Source organism: Pelobates fuscus, unplaced genomic scaffold, assembly GCF_036172605.1.
Source record: "Pelobates fuscus isolate aPelFus1 unplaced genomic scaffold, aPelFus1.pri scaffold_31, whole genome shotgun sequence".
NCBI lineage: Eukaryota > Metazoa > Chordata > Amphibia > Anura > Pelobatidae > Pelobates > Pelobates fuscus.
In genome coordinates, this window is record NW_026961930.1 from 355,543 (window position 1) to 377,727 (window position 22,185).

Consider the following 22,185-nt stretch of genomic DNA (forward strand, 5'->3'; position numbering starts at 1 on the left):
AGACTTCAAAGAAAAGCTTTATCTAGACCTCGATACGGCTTTAGACACTTAAAAAAATCATGGTTGATACATTTCGTAAAGTCTGAATTGGTTCCAGTTCAAATAATTCAATTCCTGGGTCTGATTATAGACACACTCGCTATGAAGATCTTCCTTCCAGACGAAAAAAGAACGAAGATTGCTCTTGCTATTCAGAACCTCAGAGAAAGAAGTTGGTGCTCCATCAGAGATGCAATGAGTTTGCCTGGTCTTTTCACAGCCTTCATCCCAGCAGTCAATTTGGCAAAGGCTAGAATGAGACCCTTTCAAAGAATCATTTTAAGCTGCTGGAACAGGCAAACGTACAGCTTGGACAGGCCTTTGAAACTCAACAGTCAGGCGCTGAAGAGTTTTCTCTGGATGACCTCGTCTCGTTTCCTGCAAACGGGCCTCTCGTTCCAAATGAAGTTGGTCAAAGTTTTAACAGACGCCTCAAGTCGTGGCTGGGGTGCTCATTTGGGAGAAAAGAAAAAACAAAGAGTTTGGCAAGTAAGCTTTAAGAAGTTAATCGAACTACAAAAAACTGAAGGCTGTCTGACTGGCTCTCATTGCTTTTCAGAATCAGATCCAGAATCAACATGTCCATATCAAGTCAGACGATTCTACAACAGTAGCTTATATAGACAAACAAGGAGGAACAAGATCAACGAGTTTGGAAGATATGTGTTCCAGAATCATGCTGTGGTCAGAGTTCCACCTTCTGTCAATTTCAGCGGTTCACTTAAAAGGAGAATTCAACTGCAAAGGAATCAGACCTTTTTGGGAACGAGTTCAAACCATTATAACAGCAATATTACCTAACACACAACCGCTCACCCCACGGGAGTGCCTTCTGTTGCTATTCCCAAATAAGTGGAAAACAAAAGCGAAGAAAGCAATTTCAATTACCATTTTAGCAGCAAGGAATCTTCCAGCTAAACACTGTGTGGCGAAACCGACCTCGCCACGTGTCCTTGGAGGGGGCTGCTTGCCCGCCTCTTGCCTTTGGACTATGGACCCGACTTTATGTGAATGTGTTAACCCAGATAGCTATGCCATGGAGCCCATTCGTGTAGTTAAAGACTTCGGCTCCATGGCAATTGAACTGTGTGAATGGGATCTGAGCGCTATTCAGTAGTTTTGTGCGCTTAGAACCCAGCTATCTGGGGATATGTGACATGTCTGTGTTTTATGTATAAAATGTGACTTTGTGTATTTTACAGTATTTTAATGCTTTGTGCTCACCATGTGCATAATGGAGTCTTGTCTCTGTCCTGGGAGATAATTGAATTACTTCTCAATTATCTCCAGGATAGAAGACTCTGAGACCGGTCTGGGCCAGATAGCCATGTGCCAGCCAGGCCCCAAAATATACTTTTACTAACTTTTGAACCCCTGGTCTGATTCATGCCATTTTTTAATATGTTGTTCCCCTGAAAGGATTAATTGTGAATATGTAATTTTTATGTGAATGTGATGTATGGTTTTAGAGTTATGAAAGTTGGGTAAAAAGTATGTTTTAATTGTATGTGTAATTGAGTTTCCTCTCAGGATAAGGGGAGGGAATATGTGTGATGTAACTGTGATGTGATTGGTTGTTTTATACCTCCCTGTGGCCGGTCCTGTATTTGCAAAGACTGTAATAAAAACCAGGCTGGGTGTGCCAGCACCTGAGATTCTGCTTTGACCTCAAAACTAAGTGTCGTCTCGTTTTTGGGGGAATTGGATTGTATGCTGACTGCCAGGAGTGTAAGCGGATTGTATGCTTTTCCTGTTCAGCTATTCCAGTGTTCGTGTGTTTCCTGTTCGGGAGTTGGGGATTCGTTTGGGAGATTGGTGCTTGCAGTAGCTGCTGGTCTATCTGGAAGGGGATTATCGCCTAAACGGTTTTTATCCTCTTGTGGGCGAAACGGTCCATTACACACTGGAAAACGACTTATTGCCCCTCATACAAAGAACTGTCTGACAAGATCTTCCAGTTCTATTGATATGAAACGCTCTCCATAGACTCCCATGTATCAGCAAAAAAATAGAACAATTGTGGAAATCTTGGTTTACACATCTAGGCAAATTGGGACCCTGTAGTAAACCGAAGAATCAGTTAATGACCCATATAGATAGGGGTGATACAGCACAATGTGCGCGCACTTAGGCTACCTGGAGAGGGTAAAATCTAATAAGGACAAGTAATATAAAGGTCGTCCCGTCTATACCACAATTATACATCATAATCATAACACAGTGGCAACGTTCACAAGCCTACAACGACACCTACAAGAAATCCTTCAAGACTAAATAAAGTCTTCACCTCCTCTCCCCCCTCCCCTCCCCCCCCCAAATGAAGGTGAAGAACGAGATGTACACTCCCACCTAATGGAAGATAAAATGAACGAATAAAACAAAGCACTTGGAAAGTGCTGGCCTCGGAAGACGCAACTTTTGGGCGCAAGGTGTTTCAAGCTGTTGTGAAATGAGTCCCGCCCTTAGGGGATTGCTTTGATTATCCCTGTTGTTAAGCACTGCCTCTAATCTGAAGGGAAAAGCAAAAATTTGTACTTACCGTAAATTTATTTTTCCTGATTAGAGGCAGTGCTCACTCCCCCTCCACCCCCTATGTTCTAATAAACTTAATTTTGCAGTTACCCGGCTTTTGTATTTTCTGGAGCTGCTTGGGGTAAGTGGCAATTTATAGGACAAGATGGAATTGGGGGAGGTATTTAAAAAAGTTTTAGGGATTGCTTGCCTGTTTTGTTCCCTCCAGATTAGAAATACTTATTGTTAAGCACTGCCTGTAATCTTCAGGAAAAATACATTTACGGTAAGTAAAAATTTTTGCTTTTTGTGTTTGGAGATAATTGAGTTTAATACAGTGCTTGACTCAATTATCTCCGAGGAACAGAGGAGGGATTATCTGATTTTGTATGGGAGTGTCTTGGACCTGAGAGCCAATGTAATTGTGTGTGTTTTTACTGTAGTCTACTTTCATGTCCAGGAGGGAGTGCCCTTTGCATGGGGACCTGCATATATGGGCAGTTGTGACTGCCATTAAAGGTATTCCAGCTTTTACTCCCAGAACTATGTGTCGTCTGGTTACTGGGAGGGGAAAGGACTGTTCCAGTGTGGTGGATTCAACGGGGAAAGTCCTTGTAAAGACTAGAGCTCCCAAGACTGAGTTTCATCCAGTGCTTGGGGGGGGTGTCTGGAGCGAGATCCCCATTCGGCTCCAGGATTGAGCAGTTCCAGGACCCTAGTCAAGCCACGGCGACTGTGGGCAGAAGTGCTGAGATTTGTCCCCTGTTCCAGCTAGGAAGCGGTTCTTGGCGGAGGTACCCAGCCAGGGTTACAGGGAGCTCTGCTACATTGGTGGCAGCAGTGGGATCCAGAGCTTACAGAGTAACCAGTACCAGAGGAGTTAACAGTGCCAAATTGACCGTGGATGGAGATTAACTACTCCATTCTAAAACGGTCCACGTTAAAGGATCTCCTAGAGGCAAGAGGGATATCAGCGAGCAACAAGAAAAAGGCTACCCTCGTTGCTGAAGTGATGGCGGAACACTGAACGGATGGCGGTTCGGTTCTCGAACGGGAACAGTCAGAGTTCCAAAGGGAATTACAGTTTTGTCTTTTTATGGGGAAAAGCCATCTATAGATATTATTTCACAAACCACGTCGGAGGTCTAGGAGTTTGTGCTAAGGCAAAGGGATCAACAAACTCCTGAAAGAACCCAAGCAGTGACAGTGGTATAAGTGGTTAGCCCAAAATACCCTATAATGCATTTACAAACCATGTAGAGGCAGAGGAAGATATTGATGCATTCCTCCAAGATTTTGAAAGACCATGGGCCCTAAACAAAATTGATGTTGAGGACTGGGTCCCCCTGTTGGCAAGTAGACTGTCCGGAAGAGCAGCGGAAGCTTACCGGCACAGTTCCAGAAGATGAAATCAGAAATTATGGCCGAGTAAAGGAAGTAATGCTTGCCAGGTATGCCCTCACATCAGAGTCATACTGCAGGCGGTTGAGAGAACTAAAAAAGACAGATAAAGATTCCCATGCGGAATGAGCTTGCCGCTTACACCGGGCCGCTCTGGGGTTGGTGAAAGCCCACAAAGCAAGCACCATGAAGGACTTGTTACAGTTAGTGCTACTGGAGCAATTTTTTAATGGGTTGGCTCCAGACATACAGGAGTGGGTGAGAGACCATAACCCCACTGCCATCACAGAAGCCGCAAGGCGAGCCGTTGAATACTTGGATGCCCTCTGACCGCAGAGGCTTATCCAGTCCAGACCCTTTTTCAGACCAGCAGCAGCAACTCCCGGTCCGGTAGCGCCTCCCAGGCAGTATAATGACCCTACTGCCCCACAGCCTTGCTTCCACCTATAGAACCACATCCAGTGCCACATCAGTAAAAAGATGGGGCTTATGCGCAGGGATTGCCCCCAGAACCGAGACTGGCTCCATGGATCTGCCCGGGGCCACCGCTACTATCAGGCACAGTCTCCCACCCAGTATGCCGCCCCTGCACCAGCCATAGAGCACTGGAAAGCCCTGCATGAAGCGGACCCACTACAGGCCGACATGGATAACCGCCAACATCATCGGCAGACCGTAATCTTGTCAGGGAAGGAGGTCAAAGGACTCTGTTACAGGAGCTACGCTTACCTTGGTAAAGAGCCACTTGGTGCCGAGCGCTGCAAAGACCCATAATACAGTGGCACTATGGGTACTGCCTGGGTAGACTTTAGTTGGGAGCGGGGTCTGGAGTGGTGGAGCTGGGGGTTGATGCCGGAGCTGCTGGCCGAAGTACTGTTGGGGAATGACCTGGTAAGGCTTACATCCACTTTTGAGCCCCAGGCATCACCGGAGGAATTGTACCCAGTGTGACGGACTGCCTAGCACTCCGACCCGGTACCTCTGTCAATCGCTGCTTCCTAGTATTTGCGAGCACCATAAGCACTGTACGTGAACACCATAACCACCGTAGACCCCTACGAACCTCTGCAGCTTGGTTGGGGGGTCTCGCCGTCTCCACCCACCCTGGACCCAAGATCAAGATACAGCTTCCAGTGGGTAGACCTCTCCTAGTTTAGAGAGCGTAGCAGGTACAGCTCTTAGAAGAGCTAGTGATTATACTCAGGGGAATCTCCAGAGTGAATGTAGTTCTCCAGTCCCACAAATATGAGTCAAGACTTCATGAAGGGGTAAACGAATCTCCGTTTAATGGGAGCCACACTTGGCCTTTTATGACAATCCCCATGCAAGGGGTACGCCCACATGGACCTGATGGTAGACTGATTTGCAACTTCACAGACCAATAACAATAAGGTTGCAAGGCACGACACTACCACACACCGCACACAATCCATCCCCTCTGCCTGGAAAATAATTGGATCAGTAACTGTACTAATTCTAATCAAATTATCTCCAAACACAGAAAACCCCCCACTATTTTAAAACACCCCAAAAGTACCCTAAAAATACATAAAACCCCACAAATGTTACATCCCCCTGATAGCCCTGATCTAGGTGACAACATATCCAAAAATCACCAACATCAGTTCAGGAATTTCCTGGAAGTCTTATATTTGACTGACCGTGCACACGGTTCCATGCCCAAAACAGTTCCAGAGAATTAGGGCTTAACAGTCGGTCTCTCTGTCGGGCGTACAAAAGTACATACTTCACATGAACAGAGCCTTTTAAAGTGCATTGGGCAAGGTATATTGCAGGGCCCATAGTCCTTTTGTCACAGTAGGTAAGAGGGGAGACTGCCGCAAGTCTCCCCATAATTGAGGAACCATTTAGCCTTTAAGCCTTTAAAAATATATCTTGACGGTGGTGGACTACGCTACCAGGTACCCAGAGGGGATGTCCCTGACCAACATACATGCGGAGGCCCTGATGCGAATCTTCTCCCATAGAATGTGACGGCAGATAACCATTTGGCTCATCTAGTCTGCCCAATTTTCTCTCTCTGCGCCCAAGCTACAGGGAGTACAGACAGTCATTCCTGCTCCCCAGCGGCAGAGTCTACTGGGAGGCGAGAACCTTGTCCCCCCTCCCCAGCGGCAATCTTGCCCACCAAGGGGAGATGATAAGCCCCACACCGGTGCAGATGGGACATGGTCTCTGTGCCCAAACCACAGGGGGTAGGGATGGTCGGGAGGGCTGTTTATCCAAAGGGGAGACAGCCTGTCTTCCCCTCCAGCAGCAACACCAGGTCCAGAGGGAGGAGCCTACTAACCCTTCTCCTCAGCTGAGCCCCAACCAGGCTACTCCCGTGGTACCGCTGGTCTCTGCCCACGCAGCAACCCACCGATCCGGAGGGCTAGTACTCCCCAGACCCGTGGTGGAGCCCCAGGACATGTACCCCAGGTACAGTAACTTTTCATTGTAGTTGGGCTGCACTACTGACTGTTTTGTGGGTGGGTTGCTGGACTAACCAAGGCACTAACCGACAGGAGGCCAGATACCTTGTTAGTCTTTTTGGGAAAGGGGAAAAAATGTGGCAGAACCAACCTCGCCACTGGGCATTGGAGAAGCCTGTTTGCCCGCCTCCTGCCTGCTGACTATGGCCCCTGGGAGATTTGACCCTTTAAATACAGGATTTGGGCATGTTGTATTGTATTATGCTGCTACTGGCCCTTTAAGAACCATCTGGGGACATACTGTGGAGTTACTGGGTGGCCACCATTTCATGTATCAGACGCACATGGTGAGAACAATGGATGAAGCACATGGTGAGAACAATGGATGGCGGCCATTTTAACTCACAGACACTGTTTGAACTTTTCTTCACGGTGCCATCTCGCCGGTATTTGGTGCACAAAGACATCGTGCAGTAGTTTTAAACTATACAACAGGGGACACATTATACAGTAATTATTTTTCATATAATCTGTATATGTTCTGCGGAATCTGCATTAAACTCTATCTGTATCTTCTGCATTAAACTGTATCTTATATGGGGTTCTTGCATGTTTTGGGGTCCCTGTGATATGTTTTATAAAACTGTATTTCTCTGTCTGTGATAATTACATTACACCATTGTGTTCAGTAATCATATTACAGGCCGAGGGGAGGATTTTGTGTGGGAGTGTCTGTGTGTATTGTACGTATTGATTGGTTGTTCTGTAAAACCCTGTGGGCAGTACTATGTTTGTGGATTGGGAATAAAAGAGGCTGTATGTGCCAGTACAGTTAGTTCTGCTTTGACCTCAAAACTAAGTGTCGTCTCGTTATTGGGGGAATTGGATTGTATGCTGATTGCCAGGAGTGTAAGCTGATTGTATGCTTTTCCTGTTCAGCTGTTTACAGCATTCATATGCTTGAGAGCATTCGTATGCTTCTCCGGTTCGGTGGTTGTGGTGTCTGCTGCAGTGCTTGGAGTCCTCAGGAAGCGCTAGGAGCATCCTTCAACGGAGGTATCCAGTCGGGGTGCCCGTCGATCCGTTACATAGGTTAAACACTATATGAAAAAAATAAACAAGCAAAAAAAGGCGCTAAGCGTGTAAACTATGGTGTAAATATTAGAGTAATAAAGGTAGAGCAGCACCTAATAGTGTACAAGCTCACAAAACACCATACAAACAATACAAAATAGAAAAGGTGCGCTGTACCTTTAAAAATTTATATGTGCATCAGAATAGTGCAAAAAAGAGTGTGTATCCAATATAATCACACTCAAATGAACGTATGTGCAAAATTGCAAGTGAATAGTGGTAAGTAATAAAATAAGAACTTACAATAAAAAATATGTCTCCTTAGATGCTCCAATCAAGTTAAAACATATGTAAGAAAAATACAAAGAGGAAAAACATAGCATAATATTGTTTGAGAAACAAGTGTATTAAATAAACCCAAATAGGAATATTACTCACAAAGATAGAGCAGTAAAAGTCTGCTCTAACTTGTCCAACTTATAAGTCCACACATCAGGACTTGAATGATGGTATAAAATAGCAGGGTACCAGCTCGATCAGAAATAAAAACACTTTATTTTGTAAATAAAATCCAAGATCACCGTTCCCATTTGGAAGTAAGACAATCATGTATCAGTGTTGTATGAGAGATATCTACCAATCCCATACGAAACTTCAGCACTGCACTGCACTGCACTTCCTGGAACTCGGAGTTTCGTCCGATCACGTCATCATTCAAGTCCTGATGTGTGGACTTATAAGTTGGACAATTAGAGCAGACTTTTACTGCTCTATCTTTGTGAGTAATATTCCTATTTGGGTTTATTTAATACACTTGTTTCTCAAACAATATTATGCTATGTTTTTCCTCTTTGTATTTTTCTTACATATGTTTTAACTTGATTGGAGCATCTAAGGAGACATATATTTTTTATTGTAAGTTATTATTTTATTACTAAACACTATATGAGTTATGTATTTTTATGTGGTTTTCGTTATATATTCAACTCCAGAATATTTCCTGTACCTGGAGATAATTAAGTTACTGTAACCACTTAAGCTAATTATCTCCAGGATAGAGGAGAGGGTTCAGAAAGATGCACTTTATTCTGATTGGTTTATGTCCCTTGTAACACTGTGTTCCATCAAGTCCAGGGGGTGTGCCTCTGGCCTGAAAATGTGTATATAAGCAATGCCTTTCTGCTCAATAAACCAGACTTCTTACCCTCAACTCGCAGCCTCGACTCGTGTTGTAGGGAAATGCTGATCACTAGCTCTGCTCAGAGCTCCAGGAAAACTTTACACTTGCAGGAAGATCGTGAGGTGCTGCATTGGAACTTCTTACCGCTCTACAGGATCGGGGACAAGGACATCCAAGCAGTCCAACTCTCAGCTAGCCTGAGGCAACCGTAACAGTGGGGATATGTCCTTTCTTCCCCTCTCCTCTCCTCTCTTTATTGTGGGGATATGTCCTTTCTTCTCCTCTCCTCTCTTTATTGTGGGGATATGTCCTTTCTTCCCCTCTCCTCTCTTTATTGTGGGGATGTGTCATTTCTACCCCTCTCCTCTCTTTATTGTGGGGATATGTCCTTTCTACCCCTCTCTTTATTGTCCTTTCTACCCCTCTCCTCTTTATTGTGGGGATATGTCCTTTCTACCCCTCTCCTCTTTATTGTGGGGATATCTCCTTTCTACCCGTCTCCTCTCCTCTTTATTGTGGGGATATCTCCTTTCTACCCGTCTCCTCTTTATTGTGGGGATATGATCTTTCTTCCCGTCTTCTCTCCTCTTTATTGTGGGGATATGTCCTTTCTACCCCTCTCCTCTCCTCTTTCTTGTGGGGATATGTCCTTGTGACAAACTGCCATTTGCCACTGGGCATTGGAGAGGACTTATTGCTAGCCTCCTGCCCTGCGACTATGGCCCTGCAGTTCAAACCTGTTATTTTCCCTGCCGAAAGGTTTATTTGTGCCTTTCTGCGGACTGTTAAAGCCATGCTACCCCAGATAGCTATGCCATGGAGACCAGCCGTATACTGAAAGACTGTATGGAAGACACTGGCTCCATGGCGATTGAACTGTATGTATGATCTGAGCGCCATCCGGTAATAATGTGCGCTCAGATCCAAGCTATCTGGGGATAGGTAGAATGTGTATGTTCTATGTGATAAATGTAACAGTATGTATTTTTATGTCTTTTTTATTGTACTTTGTCTGCCATGTGGCTAATGGAGTTTTGCCTCTGTCCTTGGAGATAATTGGATTACTTCTCAATTATCTCCAGGACAGAAGACTCCCAAGCAGAGGGGAGGGAATATGTGGGATGTAACCGATATGTGATTGGTTAATACCTAATTGCCTGTGGGCGCCTCCCTTGCAGGGAGTCCCTGTCATTAAACCAGAGATCTTCTTGACCCACAATACGTAGCCTTGTCTCGTTATTGGAGGGAACTGCTATATCACACTGGGGATTGCTATGCTCTGCATACTACACTGAGCTTTAATCACTTGTTCTTGTTCCTGTTACGCTCTTCTTGGAGGACCGTGTGGGAAGCACTAGGAGCATCCGTCAACGGAAGGTCGTCCGTTACAGTCCTTTCTACTCCTCCCCTCTCCTCTTTATTGTGGGGATATGTCCTTTCTTCCCGTCTCCTCTCCTATCTATTGTGGGGATGGGAGGGGTGGACATATGTGTCTTCTGTTAGCTGGTGGCTTTGTTCTATATGGAATCGTAGGGGGCTCCTTTCTAACATAGGTGTCACTTTTTTCATAATAGTAGTTTTTTCTTATGTAATTATTGTACTTTTGTGTCTGGTTATTAAAACTTTCTCTAAAGTGATTCTGAGACCTATTGTTAGTGTTGAAAGATTTAGGTTTTGAAAAGGATCTTACTTCTTGTGATTCGTAGTCCTTTACATCTCTAAAATATTTATTCTTTTTGACTTCTATTACTTTTTCTAATTTGTCTAATTATCCTTTTACCTCTTGAGTCATCTCGTCAAAAGATCCTGCCTACTCTATATGGTAACTGCAAGGTTACACTGAAAAAACAAGTAGCTAATCCGTAAATAATCTCTGATCTGTAAATACTGGGAAGCTGAGCCTCGCACTACACGCACGCCGCTGTCATTTAATCCTCTGATTACAAACACCATAACGAACTGTAAACCCAGATAAGGAGAATATATGGTTAAGATCATCTGATCTTGTTGGATAAATCCTTTAGTGGAGATCTTTAGGAGAGGCTTGGTGGGGGCTATGCATTATATAAAATGTATTGATCAATGAATTTGCCATATTTTGCCCTCCTCCCTCCCAGGGTGACATTTCATGATGGTTTCTCAGACCCTCTTCACTGGAATTCAGAGTCGGGATGTTTCAGGAGGGATGATTTCACAGCTGATAACATATTGGATCGCATTGGACACTCAAAAGTTCCTGTTACCATTGTCTTGGACTCGTTGAGTTGGATCCTGTCGCGATGTTCCATGACCTCTGTCTGCCACACTCTCCTCAATCTGTCAAAAAGTCGGATTACACCAGGTGAGTTTCTAATCCATTTTATTCCAATTCTGACACCTTTTATCCCATCAGACGGGGGCATCACTGACCCTATAACTTATAGGTTTTCTCGGTGTTTGAACCGCTCTCTTATCCCATCAGAGGGGGTGTCACTAACCCTATCACTTATTGGAATCCGTGTGTGTGAGACCTTTATCCCATCAGAGGGGACGTCACTGACCCTATAACTTATAGGAATCCCTGTGTGTGAGACGCTCTCTTATACCATCAGAAGGAGCGTCACTGACCCTATTACTTGTAGGCAGGGCCGGATTAACATAGGGGCTGATGGAGCTGCAGCCCAGGTCCATGGAATAGGCCCATTTAAAAAAAAAAAAAAATTACTTCTTTTTTTTTTTTTTTTTTACACACTACTCTTGGATTTACCAGCACAGCTGTATTTGGGGCTGCCTGCTGTGCCGGTATTGCAGTAATACCGGCAATACAAATTCTGAAATTTTTCTCAGTATGAATGGAGATTACTCTGCAATACCAGCACCAGCCAATAGGGGTCACTGTGTGTGGAGAGAGACAGGGATAGTTACAGCATATCCTTCCCTGCCTCTCTCTACTCACTGATCCGCGGGGGAGCAGCTACACAGCACAGAGAGTTCAGACAGCAGCTCCCAGTCTGCAGAGAGACAACAGCTCAGGGGAGTGAAGGATGAGGGGGAAGGCAGCAGGGAAACAAGGGGACACTGAGACACAAGGGGACACCAGGACACAAGGGGACATTGGGAGACACTAGGGACAGTGTCTCCATGTCTCCCAGTGTCTTCATGTCTCCCAGCCAATGTCCCTAGTGTCTGTGTCACCACGGCTCCCAGTGTCCCCATGTCTCTGTGTCCCTAGAGTGTCATTGTCCCCATGTGTCCCCAAATGTCTCCCAGCCAGTGTGCCCATGTCTCCCAGTGTCCCCATGTCTCCCAGCCAATGTCCCTAGTGTCTCAGTGTCTCCACAGCACCCAGTATCCCCTAGTCTCCCAGTGTATGTGTCTCCATGTCTCTCAGTGTCCCCAAATATCTTTCTCTCAGTGTCCATATGTCTCCCAGCCAGTGTCCCTAGTGTCTGTGTCCCCATGTCTCCCAGTGTCCCCATGTATCCCAGTGTACACAAGTGCCCCCATGTCTCAGTGTCCCCAAGTGTCTGTGTCCCCATGCCTCCCAGCCAGTGTCCCCATGTCTTCCATTGTCTCCAGCAGTGTCCCCATGTCTGTATCCACAAGTGCCCCCAAGTGTCTGTGTCCCCATGTCTCACTGTGTCCACATGTCTCTGTGTCTCCTAGTGACAAGGGAAACACTGAGACATGGGGACACGGGGAGAAATGAGGACACTGAGACCGAGACCTTTTTGGGCATGCTCGCCCCTCTTGTCAGTTCTGGTCACATGATTCGCGTCAGTGGCCCACCCTTTTACCCCCGCTCATTGACTTCCTGCTTCACTAGTCACTGCTGTTAATCTGTATGGATTTACTTGAAAGATGAAAGCATAAATCAGAGAGAGAGATTAGCATAGAGTATGTGTTTTCTTATAGCTGCATCGTTTGAGTTTCCCTCCAACACCATCTCCATCAGATACATGACGCTTGGGAGGTATGATCGTTTTAGTGTTTTTGGTCGATAAGATTCTGTAATTAGGCCTCGTCATAATTGTCCACACCAGGCCCACTAGGCTTGTAATCTGGTCCTGTTTATTGGAATCCCTGTGTGTGAAACAATCTCTTATCCCATCAGAGGGGGCGTTACTGACCCTATAACTTATTGGAATCCGTGTGTGTGAGACGCTCTCTTATCCCATCAACTAGAGCAGGCATTGGCAATCTTCGGCACTTCAGATGTTTTGGAATACACCTCCCGTGATGCTTTGTCAGCATTATGTGTGTAAGAGCCTTATGGGGGATGATGTCCAAAACATCTAGAGTGCCGAAGGTTGCCTATCCCTGAACTGGACGATCTGTGAATTTGTGTCTGTGGTGCTTGTTCAGGGTTGTTGCTTGTCTGCACAATAATATGTGTATTTTAATTGTTTTACATATTCAGTTCGAAAGCATTTTAGCCCACTGTGACGCTGCCTTGCCTCTCCTTTGCCCCCCCAGGGTCCTGTGATATTCGCCTGCTGGCATTACTGCATGTTGATCTACATTCTCCAGGGGTGGTCAGCTCGGTATGTTCCCTCGCTGACACGGTCATTCATGTGAATGAAAGGGGGGAGCGATTTCGCACCACTGTCAAACATCGCAAGAAAACTGGAAAAATAGTTATCACTGTAAGTGCCACTTTGCCCCCTGTGGAATTGTCAGTGCAAGCTTAATTTCCCCCATGCATGCAGTGGGATTTTGCGATTATGAATGCCACTTATTGTTCTTCCTGTGGTAGAACTCTTTGTGGTGGTTGATATATTGCTGAAGAAATAGTGGACTGCAGGTCTCATTGAAAATGGCTTTGATCCGTCCTTTTGTATCTGGAAAATACAGAAGTAATTGATGTGTGGGTACAATTGAGTTGGTGTCGTGATTCTCTGGGACTATCACTGTCCAAACCAAGGAGTTTTAATTCTGAGAATTAAACAGGCGTTCAATTCTGATCTTCGACCTCAAGTGCCCAGCGGTCATTGTGTGAGACCCATATTGGTTTCCTGTGTTTGTTACCAGACTCCAGATTAAATGGACACTTCAGACTCCAAATGCACTTTATCTTGCGGAAATGAATAACTCATTATAGCTTGTCCCAAACTTCAGCCGTAGTTTGAAGGTTAAAACAGGTCTAAGTTTATTGCAAAGTGTCATGAACTGCATGCAGGGCCGGCCTTAGGGGTGTGCGAGCTGTGCGGCCGCACAGGGCGCCATGGAGCAGGGGGCGCCGTGGATTTAAAAAAAAAAAAAAAAAAAAACAATTTTTTTTTTTTTTTTTAAATTTGCAGCGGGGGCGGAGCTTACCGTGCGGCGGGGGCGGAGCTAAAAGCGCCGGAAAACTGCTGCAGGGGAAGCAGGAAGGAGTCCCTGCTTCCCCACCAAACAGTCACCAGGAGCTGCACTGCCTCCACAATGAACTCCACAGGTAACTGTGGGATTGTCAGGTGAGTGTGACTCTCTGCCTGTGTTTATTACTGTCTGTGTGTGTATGACTGTCTGCCTGTGTGTGTGTGTGTCTGTGTATGACTGTCTGCCTGTGTGTGTGTGTGTCTGTGTATGACTGTCTGCCTGTGTGTGTGTGTCTGTGTATGACTGTCTGCATGTGTGTGTGTGTCTGTGTATGACTGTCTGCATGTGTGTGTGTGTCTGTGTATGACTGTCTGCCTGTGTGTGTGTGTCTGTGTATGACTGTCTGCCTGTGTGTGTCTGTGTGTGTGTGTATGACTGTCTGCCTCTGTGTGTGTCTGTGTGTATGACTGTCTGCCTCTGTGTGTGTCTGCGTGTATTACTGTCTGCCTCTGTGTGTGTCTGTGTGTATTACTGTCTGTGTCTGTGTGTATGACTGACTGTCTGCCTGTGTGTGTCTGTGTGTGTGAGACTGTCTGCCTGTGTGTGTGTGTGTATATGACTGTCTGCCACTGTGTGTCTGTGTGTATTACTGTCTGCCTCTGTGTGTGTGTCTGTGTGTATTACTGTCTGCCTCTGTGTGTGTGTCTGTGTGTATGACTGTCTGCCTCTGTGTGTATGACTGTCTACCTCTGTGTGTGTGATTGTGTGTATGACTGCCTCTGTGTGTATGGCTGTCTGCCTCTGTGTGTATGGCTGTCTGCCTCTGTGTGTATGGCTGTCTGCCTCTGTGTGTATGGCTGTCTGCCTCTGTGTGTCTGTGTGTATGACTGTCTGCGTGTTTGTCTGTGTGTATTACTGTCTGCCTCTGTGTGTGTATTACTGTCTGTGTCTGTGTGTATGACTGACTGCCTGTGTGTGTCTGTGTGTGTGTGTGAGACTGACTGTCTGCCTGTGTGTGTGTGTGTGTGGATGTCTTCCTGTGTGTGTGTATGGCCGTCTGACTCTGTGTGTGTGTGTGTGTCACATACAACCAATACACGCATATCACACACTGTTAATACACCCATTACAAATATCACACATAGCATACATATCACACACAGTCATCACACCTACTATCACATACACAGACAACACAAACATTACAGCATACATGGATGACAGGGGGGGGAGGGGGGGGCGCTGTGAAGATTTTTCGCACAGGGCGTCAAAATGCCTAAGGCCGGCCCTGACTGCATGGAAGGGGTTGGTACTGTAAAAAAATGTTTTTTTGAATTTATAAGTCTTTTTTGAGTTTGCCGCCAGTTGTTAAGTGACAAGGAAACTGGTCACAGTGCCCTTTTTTCATTTTGCAAAAAGTGCAGATTTTATTAGAAAGTACTGCTGGATTTTGGTGTGCTGTTGGTGCCGAATGGCTTATGCCGAGTTTATGGGAAGCAACTAGGGTGATTATAGGTCCCTTTGTGTTAATGTTTGTGGTTACTTCTCACTTTTCTGTATAGACTATGCTGAGAGATGATTGCTGGAGTCACTGTTTTTTATAGTTTATGCTGAGATGATTGGTTGGATCGCTGTTATTTATAGTCTATGCTGTGATGGTTGGTTGGATTGCTGTTATTTATAGTCTATGCTGTGATGGTTGGATCGCTGTTATTTATGGTCTATGCTGAGATGATTGGTTGGATTGCTTTTATAGTCTATGCTGAGAGATGATTGGATCGCTGTTATTTATAGTCTATGCTGAGAGATGATTGGTTGAATCGCTTTTATAGTCTATGCTGAGAGATGATTGGTTGAATCGCTTTTATAGTCTATGCTGAGATCATTGGTTGGATCGCTGTTACTTGTAGTCTATGCTAAGAGATGATTGATTGGATCGCTTTTATAGTGTATGCTGAGAGATGATTGGATTGCTGTTATTTATGGATGATTGGTTGGATTGCTGTTATTTATAGTCTATGCTGAGAGATGATTTTGGAGGTCAGGAGGTAGAGCAATATCAGTGTAAAAATTTACCAGACCTTTGCACAGCTCCGATATGAGGAACAGTTCCAGAATGTTTCAGGGTATCTCCTGGTCAGGCAGTTGATGTGTAAAACAAGTCCAGGCAATCCCCAGAGATCCTTTAAATGTGGCTGGAAAGCTCAATAAGCATCCAGGGCACCCATATCCCTCCCACAATGACAATAGCCTCTTTTAGGAGCTATTGGGACCAGGCCCATATTCTGTGGGCAGGAGTCTGGCCTTCAAGCCAATCCAAAAGTCTGTTTCACTGGTGCTTCCATCTTCCATGTGCCCTTTATTATTTATCATTGTAATCGAAGAATGTGGAGTTTATCATACGTGGTTCTTTTAAACTATATAATACATCATCTATTACAATAAATGTCTGATTTATAGTCCACAATCAGTAGTTAAGACAGGGAGGTGTTCCCTGGGGATGGTGGGTCACCTTCATGCTGTGACCTGGAGGAGGTTTTGAGAGGAATTGATTTTATTAATATATGTTTGTAATCCAGGGCCTGGAGTTCAGTATCAACGATTCATTCGGTCTGGAAATATTAACTGGCCGAGAGACCGAGCCACAAAGAACCTCGGAGGAGGTGAGGTGTATTCTCTCTATGTTCTCTCTCTCTCTGTAGCAGTCTGTTCTCTCCCCTCTCCCCCTAAAATGGCTTGCACTCATAGGGATCAATTGTTTCCAGTGTCCAGTGCTCGTAACCAGCAGTTTTGTACAAATCACAGAAATGATCAGCACTCCAGGGACTTATCACTTATTTGTATTCGCTTTATCAGTGTTTCAGTTTGAAATCAGAAACTTTCTTCAGGATCTGATAAGTCCCTGGAGTCCTAACCATTTTGCAATTTAATTTCTTTATAATAATCCAATATTTATTATGAAGGAATGCCCCATCACGTTTGTCTTTCTGTTTATTTGGATTCATGTCCCAGTTTTGTTTAGTTTATTTTGTTCGGTTCCCGAACCGAGACCACCACAGAGACCCATTAGAACGTGGAACGTTATGTATATTCTACGAAAACCGCAAAGGGAATAATTAATAGAATGCTCCACTGGGTAGCCACCATTTCGTACATGCGAATGCATGGCAGCGGGACTTGGTCATCAAGTGCCTGGAACTCATTTCGTCAAGGCACTAACCCGAACACTGGTCACCATGGTTCCAGTTTACCTTATGTGGTTTTCATACAAAATCCCACAAACGGAGACCAGCTCTTGCCACAATTTCCATGGAACTATTTTGGGCTTCTACCTCGTGGCAGACTGGTCAGAACTTCCCTGCGATGGCGATCCAAAACTACCGAACAGATCAAAATTGTTTGTTTTTCTGTGCCTGGAGAGAATTGAGTTTAGTACAGTTCCTGACTCCATTATCTCACAGACACAGAGGAGGAGGTTACTGACTGTATAAACTTGAAGTCTGTACTGCCAATCCTCTCTCAGCATTAAGCCTTGGCTCATATTTGGGGGTATTATGTGATACCGGCGATATTATACCTCATGGTGTGTTATGGGAAAAGAGCATCCGTGGCAGTTATAGTTTGACAGACCGCCACATTTGGTGGCAGCGGTGGGATCATCCCTTTTTCCTGGAAGGATAATCCGACGTTGGCTGGTACTGGCGTACAGTGAATTCAAGGCTGGTACACACAGCTTACGCGCAGCCCATTGAAGGAGTTATTAGGAGTTTGTGGAGGTACCGCCAGCAAGCCAAGCGGGTCATAATCAGCAAATTAATGGAGCTGGGCCGGGAGAACTTGGTCGCATCAACCCGACCGTTCGGGAGAACGAAACTGAAATCAATCAGGAGATTAGGGAACGACTGGCACTGTTTCGAGCCAAACCCATTTCCCGAAATAATAATGCAGGTAATTGATAATGTTACCACGAATGCGAACACCAGGGAACAGCAGGAATTACAAATACGCTTAGTAGAAGTGCAAAGAATAGCAGTTACTTCCCCGAACAGCTCTAGCCGCGAAAGGTTCTCTTCAGTGCGTACAATGCCTTCAGCAAATCAGAAGGGGAAATTGACGGCTACCTGGCAGATTTTGAACGCCAGTGTGCACTACACAGGGTAACTGAAGAAGAGTGGGTCCCTATACTAGCGGGGAAATTGTCAGGCAAAGCGGCAGATGCTTTTCGGGCCATCCCAGAACACGAGTTCCACAGCTATGAGTGGGTAAAAAAGGCGCTCTTGGAGGGGCGGAGTCTAACAGCCAAAGCGGACGGTCGCACGTTTATGGAGCTCCTGGATCGCAAGAGACCTAATTAACTGATTTTTGGCACCCAAACTACACACACGGGGCTTTACCGAGCCCCCCCCCCCCCCCCCCCACCGTGCTTAAGAACCATGGGGAAAATATAAAAGCCACGGCAGGAGGCACCACGAATGGGCATGAACATTGGGGACATGTGACGACAGGCCCAGGGCGCCCACGGACACAACATGGCGGCCATCACAGGGGATTGCTCAGACCTCTCAGACGACCTCTCCTATGGCACGGAGGAAGGCTACATACCAGCTCCAGCGCCTCCACCACCGCGGCCTCCCTCGACGAAGCAGGACTCAGCTCCGGTGACAATCACAATATTAAAAGAGCTACTGGCGGATCTGCAGAAAAAACTTCAGGCAGACATGGACACGATATGCCAGGACCTGACAGGCCGCATCGGAGCGCTGGAAACTACCTCACACTCCTGCATACAGCAGATCACAACTCTGCAACAAGAGGTCAGCGATCTGAAGCAAAACCTCACCTATGAAAGCCGCTTTGCCGCACTGGAAGATGCCCGCCGAAACAACTTGGGAAAATAATGGGTATCCCTAAAACCCTACCAGACGCAGAGCTTCAACACGTGGTGAGAAGACTGTTAACAGCCATACTAACACCCAAACAAGCCAAAGAAATAGTGGCAGAGGGCATATTCCGCGTGCCCAAACCAGCAAAACCACCACCACCGACATCCAGGGACCTGATAATCCAATTCCAAAATGGAAAAGGTAAAGCAGCTGTAGGGATCTACCGATATTGATTTTTTAGAGCCGATACCGATACCGATATCCTGTGAACTTTCAGGCCGATAGCCGATATAATTTGCCGATATTCTGTACATTTACCATTTTGGAAAATAAAAAACTATTTCTAAAGGTAAATGCACAAAATATACATGCCACGTGTAGTGGATGCAGTGTGTTTAGACAGGGGAGCTGTGTATGTGTGTGTGTAGTGGATGAAGTGTTAGTGCAGTGTGTGTGTAGTGGATGCAGTGTGTGTTTGTAGTGGATGCAGTGTGTGTTTGTATAGGGTGTGTATATAATGCAGCGTGTGTTTGTATAGGGTGTGTGTATATAATGCAGCGTGTGTTTGTATAGGGTGTGTGTATATAATGCAGTGTGTGTTTGTATAGGGTGTGTGTATATAATGCAGTGTGTGTTTGTATAGTGTGTGTGTATATAATGCAGTGTGTGTTTGTATAGTGTGTGTGTATATAATGCAGTGTGTGTTTGTATAGTGTGTGTGTGTATATAATGCAGTGTGTGTGTATATAATGCAGTGTGTGTTTGTATAGTGTGTGTGTGTGTGTGTATATAATGCAGTGTGTGTTTGTATAGTGTGTGTGTGTGTATATAATGCAGTGTGTTTGTATAGTGTGTGTTTGTATAGTGTGTGTTTGTATAGTGTGTGTGTGTGTGTGTGTGTGTGTATATAATGCAGTGTGTGTATAGTGTTTGTGTATATAATACAGTGTGTTTGTGTAGTGTGCATTATATATACAAACACACTGAATTATATACACACACACTATACACACACACTGCATTATATACACAGTGTGTTTGTGTAGTGTATAATAATAGTGTGTGTGTGAGGGGGCATTTTTTATTTAAAACATTTTTTTTAATTTTTATATTAAATTATAATTTTTTTTATATATTTAATTATGATTATTATTTATTTTTTGTTGTCCCCCCTCCCTGCTTGTTGCCTTGCCAGGGAGGGGGGATATGTTAATCCCTGGTGGTCCAGTGGCATTGGCTTAGCTGGGGGAGGGGAGGGAAGTGGGGTGGGCAGCAAGCGTTTACTCACCTCCCAGCAGCTCCTCCAGCTCCCCAGTGTAAATCTCGCGAGGGTCTCGCGAGATTTACACTGGGAAGCTGGAGGAGCTGCTGGGAGGTGAGTAAACGCTTGCTGCCCGCCCCCCCAGGACCGCCGGGCTTGTAATGAGCCTGGCGGTCCTGGGAGGTATTATCGGCAATATCGGTATCCCTATTGGCCGATACCGATATTGCCGAATATCGGCCGATTATATCGGTAAAACCGATAATCGGTCGATCCCTAAGCTGTAATGAACGCGCTAAAGGGCAACTCACCATATGCTTGCGAAGACATGTCACTAACATTTTTCGCAGACCTAAGCGGCAACACTCTGGCATGGCGCAAAGAACTGAGACCGCTCACCTCTCTTCTCCAACAGCACAAGATAAGCTATCGCTGGCACCCCTCTCAATCACTGTTCATCACCCATGGGGATACAACCCATGTCGTTCGAGACCTCCAAGAAGCCGCCACGACCCTGCAGCACCTAGGAATTAGCCAACACTCCCTTAACCGCTGGAACCCAGGGACATCTACGGAATTTATGCCCAGACAGGCTACATCGGGTGCATCCACCAGAGATAAAACCAGACCTCAAACGGGACTGCCATTTACAGGCAGGGAAAGGGACTCCCGCCCTTAAGCAACCATATCCCCGCAAGACACATAAGACCACATTCTCTCAACAGCGGTACCGGAGTAATGCTGAGCAGGGACTGGGGCATCGGCTGACACTTCGGCCATGGACTTTGCACCTACCTGTGGCACAACGGAACCAAAAGGCTATACGCACATTATTTTAATTTATCGCTGGTATTATTAATCTGATGTTTATTAAGACTACGTTTTATTATAGGATAACACTATAGATCACTATTGTATCCTAGCTGGTTGCATAACTTCTTGCTAATCTAACTGTCATTAAGCATAGAGCACACTTAGTACACGAAGGCCATTGATTGTAAAGGAGGTGTAGTGCCGTCTTAAAATATACTCCCGCACATAGTCAACTTATAATAGCGAGCACTAAGTCTCTGCCTAGCACACCATACGAGCATAGACTAACCCAAGCCTGTATACGTAAATAGATGTTGAACTTTTAAACATTTAGCATGTACCACAAAAACATAGCATTAACCCACATCACAGACAGGAAAAACACGCATGTTTCTCACGTTTCATATGTTATGCCAAATCCATTGTTTTAACCTTCTCTTAACTTACTTTTAAAAAAAAAAAAAAAAAATGTGCTCTCTATTCTTATGAAAAGCCATACTTGTTATGCCTTTCACCATACTACTTGCGACTGTTATTGGGGCAGAGCAGGTATACTGTTGTTTTATGCACAACGAAAAATAAAGAATAAAAAAAAAAAGAGGCACTCTTGGCCCGGTATGCAGTCACACCCGAAACGTACCGCAGGAAATTCCGGGACTCGCTCAAAACAGACAAAGACTCTTACAGAGTGGCCCAGATCCAGTTCACCTAGACAAACCGCATTCGGGAGTTGAACTACTGAACACAGGGAGCATTCTACATGAACCAGCTTTCCTATACCTTATGTGGTTTTCATACAAAAACCCTACGAACGAAGACCGGCTCTTGCCACAATTTCCATGGAACTATTTTGGGCTTCTACCTTGTGGTAGACCAGTCAGAACTTCCCTGCAATGGCGATCCAAAACTACCAAATGGATCTGGGTGATTTTTGGATATATTGCTCACCCAGATCCAGGCTACACAGAGATGTGACTTGTGGGGTTCCCATGTATTTTGGGGGTACTTCTGGGGTGTTGTAAAAAAATGTTTTCTGTGCCTGGAGATAATTGAGTTTAGTACAGTTCCTGACTCCATTATCTCACAGGCACAGAGGAGGAGGTTACTGACTGTATAAATTTAAATGTCTGTACTGCCAATAAACAGTCTTCTCCCACCATTAAGTCTTGGCTCATGTTTGGGGGGATTATGTGATACCGGCGATATTATACCTCGTGGATTATTGGTGTGTTATTATGGGGAAAGGGCATCCTTAGAGGTGATAACTTGTCAGACCGCCATATTTATTTTATTATATTATATATATAA

General features: G+C 45.2%; 1 protein-coding gene across 1 annotated transcript in view; it reads left to right on the forward strand.

Annotated features, from left to right (window-relative positions):
• The window catches only part of ELP5 (elongator acetyltransferase complex subunit 5), a 61,733-nt gene that overhangs the window by 35,719 nt on the left and 3,829 nt on the right, over positions 1 to 22,185 (forward strand). Inside the window, exons 4-6 of the mRNA XM_063440682.1 lie at positions 10,758 to 10,981; positions 13,096 to 13,265; positions 16,500 to 16,583. Coding sequence (XP_063296752.1) covers positions 10,758 to 10,981; positions 13,096 to 13,265; positions 16,500 to 16,583 — 478 coding nt within the window. The remainder of the gene's footprint in view (positions 1 to 10,757; positions 10,982 to 13,095; positions 13,266 to 16,499; positions 16,584 to 22,185) is intronic.